The sequence below is a fragment of the Buteo buteo genome, chromosome 3, assembly GCF_964188355.1.
Source record: "Buteo buteo chromosome 3, bButBut1.hap1.1, whole genome shotgun sequence".
In the NCBI taxonomy this organism is placed as follows: Eukaryota; Metazoa; Chordata; class Aves; order Accipitriformes; family Accipitridae; genus Buteo; species Buteo buteo.
Window position 1 is genome coordinate 70,753,832 of NC_134173.1, and position 15,539 is coordinate 70,769,370.

Below are 15,539 nucleotides of genomic sequence, written 5' to 3' on the forward strand. Positions count from 1 at the left end.
AATCAATGAACAGAATGGGAAAAGGGATAGGCAAAGAGCTATCATGAAACAGGAGGAACAAGTGGAGCTTGGAGAACACTGTGAGGAGAAATGTAAAATGTCAGCAACAAAGTTAGCAGACACCTGTGAGGAAGAAATACTGAGCAAAAGTCTTGATATTTGCATTCAATAGCCACCTCAAATTGAAAATTATTTCCTTTTACTTGCTGATTTTGTATATCTTATTATTCTTAATTTCTGAAGTGCTTTAGTAATGCTGTACATTGCAAATATTTTTAGCAAAAAATGTGCAGTACCAAACTTCAAGAAAAATATACATACATTCCTACCACAAATTACATCACTTAATTATCAGTTGAATCCACCATTTTTCTGGAAAGAGAATTCGTGCAAAAGCCTGAAATTAACAATCAATCTTATATCTGTTTTGTTTTTCTTTTTTAATTGATCTACATCTTCTGGTCTTGCACAATTTCCCTGGTAACAACAAAATTAACTACAGATCTTTTCAACCAACTACAACTCAATTGAATTTTTCTTTATTTATCTCAAATGTGGGTGGCCATGCTGACTTTTGTCTCACATAAACAGCTGTTGTAAGGAGCACCTGCAATATTCTTCTCAGAGCTGTTACACGCCTGCAGATCACTTGTGTTGCAACCCTCATTAAAAAGCCAGTGTGAACTCAGACTGAGGATGTCTCATTTGTCCCCAGGGTACATGACTTTGGGACCCCACAAGTCTGTCAAACTTCAGCCCCAGGACAGCCCTGAAAAGACTAACGACAATGGGTATGGTCCTACAGCACTACGGTTGCAGAGCACGCACAGTTCTGCACAAGCAACATGCTTTCATGCTCTTCTGTATCTGGATGAATGCTGTGCCAAGGACCTCCCGAATCTTTTAGACGACAATGGAACTAAGTGCCCACACACAATGTAGGTATGTTATTTTTAAAAGCCTGAAAATACCTGCTAGAAAAAAAGCTGTATTTTCACACCCCCCCCATATATTTGTGTATTTGTTCACTCATATTTTACACAACGCAAAAATGTATGCATTTTGTATATATAAACATATATGTGTAAATATGTATAAACATGTATGTGTGTGGGCATATAAACACACATACACATAACATAGTAAAAAATAAGTTTAGGAAAAATTCTATATGTGTCTTGCATGGTCATTCAAAATTTATCCCTTGCAAAATAATATTCATTTCACAATAAATGTATGAAAATTAAATATAGCTGTTTAAGAGAAGAAAAGAGGTCTTACCTGCTTTACCACTGTCACAGTGCCAGGTGCCATGGTAACTACAGAAGCAACTGCCGTGGCATCATGGGTTTCTGAACCCAACTCAATGATTTGCTGCAGGATGTTTACAGCTGTTGGATCAAGTCTTTCACCTTATCAGAAAGACAGTAACCATAAGATCATTACAGTAAAACAGCTCTAAGGGTATGCGAATCTAAGTGCTACAGGCACTCCTTCCCCTCCTGCCTTAACCCTGACTCACAGCGCTGTTTATAAATTTCAAATAGCTCAATAACATGACACCTTAATAATAGATCTATGGCAGGAAAGTATTCACAAAACAAATTTGCCTGAGGAATGTGTGAATCCGCAAGTGAAGCCACACTGATCATTTTTATGCATATTTGAAAGAGATCTAAAAAAATACATTGAATAAACAAGCAATAAGTACAACTCATAGCAGTAACTGTAAATTAGGAAGCTGCAAGACTTGACAAATCCAAATGTGTATTTGCCAGACATTCAGCTTAAACAGAACCTGAACTCTATTCCTATAACCACCACAGCTATTAGGTATATTACAAACCTGTGTTTACCATCTGTCCAGCCATCTTCAATACCCCTCAACCTAAAAGAAGTACTCTTATCACTAATGTGCTGAAGGGAAAAGTTAATTCCTTCAGAGAGCCCACGCTTACCATTTTATAAGCATGGGATCAGTACATGTTTGCCCTTTTTTTTAAAATTCTCTTGATGTGTGTAGCCCTGCCAAAGGAAAGGCAAGTTTACAAAAAAAAAAAAAAAAAATCCTGAAGTGTAAAGAGGAATAATTTGGATGCTGGAAAATGTTTTTTGTTATGCAGGAATACAAATTCCCCTCCTGTGGCCCACCATTCCCACATGCCCAGTGTAAGCATGAGATATGTCAGAAAGGGAAAGAAACTGTCAGTGTCATGTTAAAGCTGCCATATATTTGCTGTAATCACTGTTCAAACTAGGAAAAAGACAGTAAATAGAATAAAGCTCATCTCTTAACCCCAAACCCTTTCAATCTGAAGTTGATACTGTGATAGGGATCTAGGTCAGATAATATCATTTCAACCAGAAAGTAGTTATATTTTGTTATCTATGTGAGAAACAAGTTTATCTGAGTACTGGAAAATGTTTGCTTGGTTTAGTTTTTTTTTCTATATAACTGCCTTTAGACAAGATACTACTGTTTTTCATAACTAGATGGAATATGCTGGAAGAGTATCTGAAGTTGAATGCACTAACAAGCAAATCAAACTACAGCCTCATGCTTAAAATCAAAACTGTTAGTACAGCATATTCCATGATCATGTTTATTTTAATTTCAATATATAAAAGCTTAAGAAAAGTTCTCAAAAGGTTTTTACTCATTCAGAATTCCCAGTCATTAAAATAAAATAATATATAGAAATTGTCAGTAACAATTTAATTGCAACATGCCTGGAAATTCCATTAAAAGTGGGAGTTTTTGGAATGTATCTGTATTATGAACTATAAAGACCACAATGGTAAACAATTGTAAAATGCTATATTCTGATAAACCAACACATTTATTTACATATATAAAACCAAAACATATGAACAACTACTCTAGTCTCTGATGTTTTAACACTCTCAAAAACCTGGACATTTTTTCTTTTTGTCCAGTTTTTGTTATTTCCCACTTAGCAATCATTATCTAATCCCACTCTTGTTCTTCCTCAATCTGATACAGAATAGCCTACTTAGTTTTGTGTACCATCAGAATTAATTTTGTTAGTACTGTCTTGGGAACATGGTATATGAGCTATTCCACTGTGACCCTTCTGCAGTCTGGCTGACTTAAGCAGAGAGAAAAATAATAGCTAGAGAATTGCCATTAGATACACACCATCTACTCTGCCAAGATAGCTGATTCCACAATATATTTAATAATACAGGCAGGAAATTCCACACACCTAATAATAAAGTGCAAAACAGAGTGTGATAAGTATTAATGACTTAAGGATATAGAAATTTATGAAGAATGGTCATGTCTCATTATTTATCCTCAAAGAAAAATATAACCACCCAGAAGTAAGTTCTGGATGACAAATTTCATCATTTTTAATAGTTTTACAGGAGATCGTATATTGCCCAGTATACTCAAAAGAATTAGATATTTATGAAAAAAAGATATATTTTGTGTTCCAACCTAAAAAAGGTAACTTACCGTTCTCAGAAGTATATCTAAGGTTCTGTAATGCAGCTACGGCAGCTTGAGTACCTTGAACATCTTCTCCAGCCTCTGTTATATGGAGATACTGAGTGGATCCTTCTTCAGAAACTTCAGCAGTTAACTTGAAAACAAAATCCAGCCAAGGCATGAATAATCTCACTCTCATTTTAGCAATTTAGAGAACAATGAAAGTTCTGAGTTTAAAATAATGTGTTTTGGACAACAAATATTGTAACAAGAGTTATAGAAATACTAGGTGAAACAGAATTCAAGAAGACTATTACACGGGAGTCAGGGTATCAACCCATAGTTTTCTTCTAGATTCTACTTCAAAAGTCGTATTAAGCATGCTAAATTACCTTGACTTCCTTTTTGTTGCACAGTTATTTTAGAACTAACAACAGATTTCTATTGTATCAGGGTCTAGTACAGACCTTTTGGGCAAAATTAGCTTACAATGCATATCTTTGCAGATCTGGTAAAATGCTTCTGCAGTTAGAAAATGGCATTTTGTTTCAGAAAAATTGTCCTTTCCGTAACTATGTTTTCTGAAGACAAGTTGTCAATACGTACTCCTGCTCTTTATTTATAGCCGTTTCAGCAGCAGAGACATGCTTGCATCCTGGATGTCCTCTTATTTTTCCAGGTTTGGGCATTTACTGGGAGAGCGTACAGAGAATCGTTTCTGAAATGCTTGTGGATACAAAACTTTGAAGGACTACATTTTAAAATGCTTGCCCTGTCTTTGAATAACTGTCCATATAGAACCTACTCAGATATTTTTCAAGAACTTAACATTCTATCTGTGGATACTCAAAAACTGTTAAACAAGAACTGCAGGACAGTTCTTCCAAATCAGGCATTAGATTTATAACAGGGGCTAGACTGCCTGAAATTTAGCAGAACAGGTCTTAAACTGTGGAGGTCAGCCAACTGCAGTTGACTTCTGGCTTCTTCCTCTCATTGGACACCAACAATAGCCTACTCAGGCAGTGGAAAAGACTCAGCTTGCCAACAGTGATTTTTTAAATAAAAGTGTCTAGATAGTTCTGTGGTTTTCCCATAGCTTCTGCATCTACAGTCAGCTCTGCTCTATAAGAGCAACAGTTTTCATTTTAGAACAAATTGCTATGCATACGACAGCAGAGGAAAGCTTGAAAGGGTACACCCTTTCAAGGTAGCTGCCCTACCCTACCCCAAACCAAGAAAATTCAGGTTGTTGGTTTGTTTTTTTCTAACCCAGCTTCTTAGGTCTAACTTAAGTTTTTTAAAGTCTGATCCTAGTGGTACTGTGATTTCCTATATACTTTGGACTGAAGCTGAAAAAAGAAAACAAATGATAGAAGACTTACTTTGTATAACAGCACCATTCTTTTAGCTGACCAACTTACAAATTCAGTTTTCTAGATTGTAACCTTTTCTGGTCCAACACATAAGTTTCTCTCATTAATTCAATATAAGTTTGCAGCTTTACGCATCTTGCAGTTAACACCAGCAAATATTTGGCATATAACAAATTGCAGTAAGTGTTTCCATTTCACATTTTTTTGCTAAAACTTTCACCTTTCTGCTGCAAATAGAGGACTAGAGCACTAAAATGCAGAAATAAGCACTTACAAGGTTGTTAAACCTGCCAGATATTAAACCAGTCAAGCTTAACATTCATAGCAATGTATGCATTCAAGATGAGATCACATGACCTCCCGATCTTCTATAAAGTCAAGAACACATTTTTGAATACTTCTTATCCTTACTTTTCTCCTTAGAATTTGTTTAGATCTTAGGGGCAAAGCTATGGCAACTTTGCTTTACCTCCCACTTGGTCTCCCCATCATGTTCCACTAGCTTCATTCCATGCTTGTTTTTAAGATGTCTGTTGAATTCCCATTTTGTACCATACACAAAGCTGCAAACAGGACACTTAATGCCACCTACAAGGAAACACAAATAAATGCCTTAAGTTATTTTCATGTAAATACTTTTTCGAGGCAGTAAGGACCCATCTAATTTGACCCCATCTCAACCAAGTCACATAACTGTAACTTAAAAGGGTTTCCTTTAGCCATGTGTCCAACATGGAAAAAGGGAAAGAAAAATAAAGTAGTTGAACTCTCACAATGCTTAAAGAGCAATTTTGGATAATGGTAACAGAAGGAGTCTGGAATAACTCATATATCTGGGGAGCTACAGCAATCCTGCTTCCCTGCCTGCATGCCTCCTTTCAGTGGATGTGAAGCTGCAGGAATGCTGTTGCCATCTTTTCCCCGCTCTACACCTCTCTCCCTGGGGAACCCCTACCACAGACCAATTAGAAAGAAAGTGCAGGAACAGACGATTATTAGCATTAGTCTCGATACGGCATCATTTCTGCAATCAGGTTGACATAAGAAGTATTGGTTTAATCTCTCAGGAGCTAGATGTTAAGGGACATAGATAGCCAAACCATAACAGAGAGAACATAAATTGCAAAGTAAATAATTACTCATCTACTGGGTGAGAACATGTGCTTTCTTTGCTAACAAAAGCCATTCTAGAAGTGACATGTACATTAGAAAGTGAGAAGGTTTTTCAAGGAATGACGACACACTAAGTTTGACCAATCCCACCCCATTCTTTTGCTTGGACACAACAAAACACTGCAAACCTAGGGGATGCTTCAGTCTGTGCAGAATCATTCCCACAGTCATGATTCTGGTTGACGTTCAAGTTTTGCAGCACCAGTGGAGACTAGTCCTAATTTCCAAGGGAAATTTCTTTCAAGTTTGAGGGTGTCTACGACTTACGTTCTGCTTTAGGCCCACCAAAACCATAGCCTAGCACATGTTATAAATAATTCTGAACTAACAGTTTTGCCCTGTAAATACTCTTTTATTCCAAAACACAGAGTTCCTTAGAGACTACTTTTGACGCCTACTCCATTACATATCATTGCAGCTTCAAATATGAATTGTATGCATAGTCCAAAAATCTACAAGACTGGCATCGCTGACAAGCTTCAGCTTTAAATATCAGTTCCCTGTTGTCTTGCAAAGCTCTGGTGTGCCAGCCTTCACCATAGTGCAAACCATATGCACAATGCAAAACCATAGTGCACTGTACTCTTTCAGTAAGTGCTGGCATTTTTTTAAAGTGCTTATAAAAAACACTGAGACCTTAATATTTAACATACAGAGTAGCGGCATACTTTAATAATTTTTTAAAAATGTATCTTCTCTAAGACAGCTGTTCTAGTTTTCTGAAGTTTCAAACAAACATTAAGTTTTCTGGCACATTATCAAAGCAAACGAGGAGGAGTTAAAAAGGTAATGTCATCTTCACTCAATTATCTTTGCTTTTGAATTTCTACTGTTTATATTAACATACAAAACTGTAAACTTAAGTTTTCTGTCTATCTACAAAATGATGCATAGCATGAATTTAGCACAATGTTTTCTGACTGAGTATGCAGCATTACAGGTAAAAAACTGAGCATGACGAAATCATAAGCATCCAATTTTCTACACTAGATTAAACAGCTTTTACTTCTTTTTCTTATGAAAGTAATTTGGTCAAATGTTAGATCTCAGCTGCTTGTAATTATGCAAATAAGTATTTCTCTTTTTTTCCCATATTGACTAAAGCAGAGCAAACATAATCTGCATGTGATAAATTGTTGCATTAGGTGACCAGAACTCAGTCTAAAAAATTTAATGGGTAGGGAAGTGCGTTATGCCACTTTAGGAACTATGCCACCAGATGGCCGACTCCACATTATTGTGGCAAATGATGACTCTTACCCATCATGTTCGAATGCTTCAAATATACTCTCATAAGCTGGTTATAAGCCAAGTCCTCGTTGCACATAGTCTTTTATGAATAAGGTGATTAGAAAAAGCATTCCGTTTTACAGTAATGGAAACCTACCATATGGTATTCTACCAGGTGAAAAGAAATAAAATTTTTACTTTGATAAAACAGAATATAAGTACACCCAGTCACTAGGGTCTTTAACTGACACTTATTACTCCTATGCAATTTCCCCTCTTTGCTCTCAATCTAAGTCTTCACCAAACTTCACTACTATAGCAGATGCTCAATACTCCATCTCTAGATAAAACTGAAATAGTTTCCTTACTAAGGGAAACTCAAAAGTTCACAATAGCAAAATACCTTTGTTCAGATTAGGACAAAGATATTACCAGTCACAGAAAGTGAAATTAAATATTCATTTCACACCAATCTGTAGTATTAGGAAAAACCTGCTGTTGTGAAAGAGAGGGCACTTTTCCGCATTACTTTGCTATTGAAACTATTATAACAATACACCGGGTAAATTAAAGCTGTAACTTTTGTCATTATGACTTTAATTAAAGAAAAAAAATGGAAGCATAGAATTAAACTGGTAATATATAATTCCCTGTCAGTGACTTGATATGAAAGCTCAGGAACATTCATTTCTAGATGATTCTTTAAAGTAATTGCTAACATACAGAGAAAGTCAACGAATTACACACCTTATCTACTTTCAATACCACATAACAAAACTGATGTTTGCAGCAAAATAATGCACACAAATATTATACAGCTCCACAACTTTTTTCCATCATAGCATTGACACATGCTCTCCAATTTATTTATTGGCCTAAAATCTCCAGAAGACAACTATTATTTTATATTAAAAGAAAGCATGTGATGATAGTGGTGTAAGACAACACAGAGGCCACAACTGGATCATCATGTATGTACTGCACAAGTTGCTGCACAAACATAAATAGAAAATCTGTCTCCCAGAGTGCAGAAATATGTAAACAAAACAATGGATGGTAGGGAGTATCAGTGAAGAGAAAAGAAACAATTTCAGGAAAAATTTTATGTGACTTGCCCAGCACAAAGCAAATGAAACTAAAGACAACTATCAAACGAGCAAGTAGGCAGGGTCTTGCAAAAAACCTAGTGGGTAATGCATATATAATACTCTTGTCCCCTATGCAGAGTACATCAAATTCTTACAGTATTTATTTTCCTTTATTACTTTAAAATACTAAAATAAATGTCAGATCATAGACTTGTATTTAAACAAACAAACAAACAAACAAACCCAAATCCCCAGGCTTTTCTCTGATCTTGACTGATCCTAATTTCTAATATAAGCCAAGAAATGAAATACTGCTGTCTATCCCTGGCAATGCAGTTGCTCAAATGAACATGTTCCCTCTTCTATTCTATGAATCATTCATTTATTATAAACTCAATCTAGGAATCTTGAGTAGATTACAGTAGTCTACATTCATATAAATATTTACAATTAAGATTATTTGCAATGTCTGCAATGCAGTCAAAAACCAGTTGAGAGTAGAGAAGAAAAGATGAGCAAGTATGAGGCAATTCACTCTGGGCTTAGTGGGTAACTTAGAACAAGCGGAATACAATACGAATAGATATAGACAGCTTTTATTAATCTTTGTTAGTTTCTCTTTCCACTTTTTTCCAAACCCTTTTGCTTGTTGGTTCTCCCACCTTTTCCTTTTTGTCTATAGTCCTTTAATTTCAAAGGACTTGTTTATTACCAGGTCTGAAGGGTCTTCTTCCCTTATATGAATACATGAATAATTTTCCAAAATTGCTTTTCAGATCTATGACTATGGTAAATTGAAACTTGATAGAGGCTAGTCAGACAGCAAGTTGAAACTGCTGGTCCAAGCAGCTCAGAAACACATACCTTGTCATACTGTGTAACATGTCCACAATGATCTGTTTCTGCTGTGTGACCCAGATACAGAAGATCTTCTGATTCCAAAATCAGGAAAATTTTTATTGACTTCAATAGGACTCATGTTTATCAACTCCAAATGCAAATCCTAATTAACTAACGTCTCCCACAAGGAACATTTTTTTTCCCCCAGTGAGATACCAAAACACTGAGAAAAACTGATGCTTCTACAGTATGGTAAGAAATCTGCAGGTCTCCTGTTTTATTTTGAGCCCACGTGTAAGACCCATGTGATGCGTTATAGCGAGGAAATGGAGCTGGCAAAGGAGGTTGCATGTGTGAAAAGTGCACCTATTAACATAGCTTTCTTCATGGCAGAGTCCCGATAAGAGGCACTGACTCCACAGCTACTACATGGATTTGAAGCCCCTTTACTGCTCTAAAACTCCACAGAGCAGGTGAACACGTGGAGAGCAGGCATAGCACTAGTGGTAGCACCAGAAATATAAATGCTGTGTCAGGAAGGGAAGAGAAAGAAGGATGCAAAGTCAGAGATAGAAAGAACAGAATAGGATATTTCAGTTGGAAGGGACCTACAAATGTCATCTAGTCCAACTGCCTGAACAATTTGGTGTTGACCAAAAGCTAAAGCATGTTATGAAGGGCATTGTCCAAATGCCTCTTAAACACTGACAGGCTTGGGGCATCGACCACCTCTCTAGGAAGCCTGTTCCAATGTTTGACCACCCTCTCGGTAAAGAAATGTTTCCTAAAGTCAAGTCTAAACCTCCCCTGGTGCAGCTTTGAACCATTCCCACGCGTCCTATCACTGGAAACCAAGGAAAAGAGGTCACCACCTCCCTCCCCACGTCCCCTCCTCAGGAAGTTGTAGACAGCAATGAGGTCACCCCTCAGCCTCCTTTTCTCCAAACCAGACAAAACCAGAGTCCTTAGCTGCTCCTCACAGGACATGCCTTCCAGCCCTACCACCAGCGTTGTTACCCTCCTCTGGATGCATTCAAGGACCTTTGCATCCTTCTTAAATTGTGGGGCCCAGAACTGCACACAGTGCTCCAGGTGAGGCCACACCAACGCTGAATACAGCGGGTTAATCCCCTCCTTTCACCGGCTGGTCACGCTGTGTTTGATGCCCCCCAGGATGGGGTTTGCCCTCTCGGCTGCCAGGACACACCGCTGACTCCTGTTGAGCCTGCTGTCAGCCAGCACCCCCAGATCCCCTTCTGCAGAGCTGCTCTCCACCCATTCCTCTCTCAATTTAGACTTGTGCCTAACGCTACTCTGTCCTAGGTGCAGAATCTGGCATTTGGACTTGTTAAATTTCATCCCATTAATCATTAATCAAGTATGTCCACTACAGAAAAAATCAAAGGCTGTTCTCTCTCATCTCAATCTAATGTCTTCATTATAAGACTACTCCTGCATTCTCAACAACTTTACAGTTTTTTTGTTTCAGTGGAAAGGAGTTATTTTCAGAAGTGCATTATCTGGCTCCCAGAGGGGAAGGAAAACCTAACTAGCACATGATTCATTTTATTTGTTCAAAACGTTACAAATATGATCCTTAATTTCATATTAACAAGAATTCAATCTCAGGTACCTATTCTTGAGCATGGCTGTGGACAAATAATTTCTGGCAATGCTCAGGTAATTGGAAAGTTAAACAAAGCTCCCCATAGTTCATCCTTCACCAGCATGACTACAGAACAGAGGCTTTGAGTACTGACCAAGTAAATACTATGTCTTTAAAACAACTGCAGGTTCCCTGACAACTTTTACTGTCTGTGAAAATAATCGTAAAATTCTACTATATATTCCTGCCCTGAAATTTATAGACAAAGACCTACTTTTTAAATTATTTCTTTTTTTTTGACAAAAAGGAAACAAAGAAATGTCATATAAAAATAACACAGGCTCAAACTCCTTAATGTAGTTACACATTTCCCCATTATAGTGAAAGTTTAAAGGGAGAGTCTCAGACTTCAATTTGAGTGCCTTTCTCTGTGTCATGATTTCAGTATCATTTTAACATGGATTAATGCCTTCAATAGATAAATGTCCTGCGTAAGATGAATAATTTGGAGATACTATTTAGAAATAATGTAATCTTAGAATAATTATATTTAATTCATTATCTAATACAACAGCATTATTTTGGTCTTTATTGTTCTTCAACAAAACCAGAAATTTTGAAGATCCCAAGAGATTATTATAAAAAGGCTGGTAGTTTCTACTAAACAAATAGGGAAAACACTTTCTAAAATTATCAGAAACAAAGTAAGAAACTCAACTCTACCAAGCATTAAAATATTTTCAACACAATTTAATATTTTATTTGGCTTTCTCTTCTTCTTTCCCACTTCCCCCCACACCAGGCACTAGAACTGAAGGAGCTTTACATTCAAAAAGGTATCTGACTGCATAGTCAATTGTTTGCTTTTGTTCACCTGCCCAGTGTACAATAGCAAAACTACTTATGGGAGTCAGACAACTTGTACACATCGCCTTTGCTAGCACCCAGACACTGCAAGGAACGAGTTACAATTTGTGATATCTGTATCAAGGAGAAATAAAGCAACTAGTGGCATTGACTATCTTTTCAGAAGGATCTAGGATTTCAGCTGGGATGACATTTATAAACAAAACCAACAACAGCCAGGAATTTAATTTTTTATGCTACTATATAAGCATGGTAAAAACTACTACAATCTGATTTTCTCTTCCCCTGGCATTGGTGGACTCGGCAGTGTTAGGTTTACGGTGGAACCAGATGGTCTTAAAGGTCTTTGCCAACCTAAATGGTTCTATGATTCTATTCCATAAGCTCTTATACTTAATCTTGAATTTTTGACCCTCCCCCAAATACTTGTTGCCTTTACTTAGTTTATCTGTGACAGCAATTTCTCTAATTGACCAGGTGTCTATATCTAATTAGTTTTATTTCTCTTTGTGTGGTACAACTATAGTTTTACACAGACAGCAGTAACAAGCAGTTGTTCTAGGCACAATGAGGTATTTAGGACTCTTAATATAGAGATGTAATGTAGAGAAACGCAGGCCTGGTATGACAGCCTTGACAAGTAGACACAGGATGCAGCACAGAGGAGGGTGGGCATGGAGTAATAAGAAGTGGGGCACAAGCTTGGCACTGAAGGACCCACAGCTATAGACAACTCAGAAATGATCAGTTAAAAATATGCAAATCTGTAGCTGGATAAAAACGTTTTTTAGGGACAACAAAAAACAGTACTTAAAGTACCGGAAGGGCAGCGTATACAGTAAATTTGGATTTAATCTGCAGTTACAGACCAATGAAAAAGAAAAGCATAAATGTGTGTAAACAAACATGTAACAATGGCCTCAAGTGGAAGGGGAGAGGAAGATGAAACCATCAAGATGAACATCATACTACTCCCAGTGAAGACCTCCAGATGCTGACAACTTACTGAAACCCCCATCCCAACACCAACACCAGAGGGAAACCACCCATCTTAGAACTCAGAAAAACAGTGGAAGGGTGACCACAGCACCAGGCAAAGGAGTAAAAATTAAGAATTGTGTGTGTGTTACCATTTTAATTCTATTAATAATAATACTGAGAGTTCTCCTGTATATAAGTACTCTAACTATATTTTATTGTTTATTTAAAATAGTAATTAGGTCTAGCTTAATGGTGATTCTTGAATTAGACTGCTAAGATTTCCATTATACTAATAATAAATTCTTGACCTTATTTATATAGGTAAGGTGTTCTTCCTTTGCCATAAACAAGATTCTGAGCATAACATTTGTAACCTGTTTTACCTGTGCTCTCTTCCCCCCCCCATTTTTCTAGTGGGGGAATAATTTGCTGCCATTTACTCTTCAGTCTCTTTCCTTACATTTGCTCAACCTTACCTTGTGTTCAACCTTGCAAAATTGCCATAGAAATTTATCATTCATTTCAACAGATAGTGATACTTGCCTTACAAAAGGAGACAAAACAAGTGAAAATGATAAATGTATGCAACAATGAATAGTACAGGCAAGGTCAATCAAAACTTTGGTTCACCCACCCTTACAAACCAAGAAGAAAGGACACTGAATGAAGGGTAAAAGGTGGTGATTTCAGAATTTCTAGAAAGTAGTAATGATTTATCACATAACACCCAATAAACTGAGGAAGGCATATCGCACAAAAGTTTACCTTTACACCAAGTCTGCTTCAGAAAAAAAACCCCTAAACAAGTCTTATATGGTGGCGATGTACCTTGTTGGATAAGGGCTTCTGCTGCGGGCTCCCCAGAACCTACATTTACATACTCCTCATTAGGATGCTTTCTGTTGTAATGCCTCTTCAGGGAACCAGATATGTTGCAGGAATAGTGGCAATGTGCACAACGGAAAGGCTAGGAGCAAAAAGGAAAATGTTAGACCATGTTACCTGACCTTTTCAGGATACAGGTCTAAGCTGCAATGTTTTGATCCCGAGAAACCATGTTCATTTCTGGTTTAGGCATCTTCCAAGGAGACCTTCCAAAATTCAATATAAATGGAAGTTGTAACTAAACTTCACCTAAATTTGGTACTTTTTATTATGTGAATGACACCAAGTATTCTCAACATTATAAGATTATTACCTACTTTTCGTAATTCAGTAAACTGTGTGTTTTCATAATTGATGATCACAGGTCTGACCACGTGGAGACTTTCTACTACAAGGAAATGACTCAGCTGCCGTGACCTTTGGTCTGAACACGGGGAGTAAGAGAGCTAAAATAACTGAAGATACAATATGATTGTACAGTCAACCTAATTTAACAGATAACCGTACCTGACAGGGTTGATCTCTTCCCTTTCCTTTCCTTCTCTCTCCAACATGCTCCCAACTGCTTCCCTTTCACTGGCACTTGCATTCATCTGACCATCTGGTGAGCTAAGTTTTGGGAACTAAATTAATTAATTTTTAAGAACATACGTCTCCCTTCAACTGATAGGGAGAGACATTTCTAAAGAAAAAAGTTTAGGAAAACAAGCGTTTGTGCCTAAAGTTAGCCTTTGAGAATAACCTTCTGACTGAGATATGTCACAGTTATAGGAAGCTTGACACAACCATTAGGGTCCTGGAAAAGAATGCAGACATTGACCGAAGTCCCTGAGGAAAATTCCAGTACCTCAGAATGGGATGCAAAATATTTCATGCACAGCAACCAGGCCCACCTGAAGCTAGTCAGCAGAAAATGGTTGGTCCAGAAATGTTTATGAAGAAGGTGAATTTAAAGCAAGGAAATGTCTGCAGTCAGGGTCCACTGACCAGAACATTCCCCTAAGCTTGTTGCTCATGACCTTCCTTCAGGCTCCAAACAGCAAAAATAAGGAAGAAAAGTGGTGTTCAGATTCCCTTGATGTTATAATTCAGAGAGTACTGTAACATTCAGCTATTCAACTTTTCAGAGAGGGGTACTCTTCTATTGCTGAAACTGTCTTTTTTTCAAGAAAATAATCCAGACAGATTGCTGTGTTCTTGTAACGCTCTCTACTACTTGCATGTCCTGTATGTTATCTGCTACTGGATAGCAGGATTGCAAATTCATGGAGCTTGGAAATATGATGGATTAAATTATCATTAGGCTGTATAACTACTGACATTCCTCTGAGCTTGATACACATACAAACAACTATCTCAGAAGGAGGCAACACGTTACTAACAGACAGTTTTCGAACTCTTTTTGACAAGTACCCTGACTGACCTACCTCAGTGTTTTCCAGTTCTCTTGATGATGCATTGAATAGCCGCAGTTACATGCAGGCTTACAGAGGACTGAAAAGAGGTGCTGAGTCAACAGTTCTAAAGCTGATCCGGAGGTCAGAATCAGCTATATTTCAAGAACTGCACTATAAGTACATTCATCCTGTTAGCCATTAAAAAAGGAAAATGATGTATTTTCATTTACAAAAAATTCTTTTAAAAAGATAAGTCCACAGCAAAACTACATATTTAAGAAATAAAAATTATGTGTTCAAAATGTATCTTTAGATGACTTGCTTCATTTTTTTGTTTGTCTTGTCTTCCAAAATTGAAAACATAAATCAAAAGACTGTCTTCCTTTCTGCTTTATGAAGGTACGTAGCATTGGTACTTATTAAGACTGGTTGAAGCGTACTCTTTACAGAAGCAAAATGATTTGTTAGATAATGAAAGATGTTGCATATGAAAATAGTATAATGTTTTCAGTAAGAAATATGCTCATTGCCAAGATGAAGTGTTACATTAAAATGAACATTTTCATACATACATAATACTGGATTTTTCTGGAAAAGAAACTAGTATCATTTCTATTTCCTGAATATAACATTTCACAATTC

The 15,539-nt window shown here is 37.0% G+C and overlaps 1 protein-coding gene across 7 annotated transcripts in view; it reads right to left on the reverse strand.

Annotated features, from left to right (window-relative positions):
* The window catches only part of ZFAT (zinc finger and AT-hook domain containing), a 101,019-nt gene that overhangs the window by 14,298 nt on the left and 71,182 nt on the right, over positions 1 to 15,539 (reverse strand). For 6 of the 7 annotated variants that reach the window (XM_075023999.1, XM_075024004.1, XM_075024003.1 and 3 more), the window contains 4 exons: positions 13,444 to 13,582; positions 5,300 to 5,418; positions 3,482 to 3,608; positions 1,282 to 1,412 (listed from right to left, as the gene is read on the reverse strand). In XM_075023999.1, the coding sequence (XP_074880100.1) occupies positions 1,282 to 1,412; positions 3,482 to 3,608; positions 5,300 to 5,418; positions 13,444 to 13,582 (516 nt within the window). Of the gene's footprint in view, positions 1 to 1,281; positions 1,413 to 3,481; positions 3,609 to 5,299; positions 5,419 to 13,443; positions 13,583 to 14,928; positions 15,086 to 15,539 lie in introns of those variants that run through there. The other variant, XM_075024006.1, reaches the window with a different exon arrangement.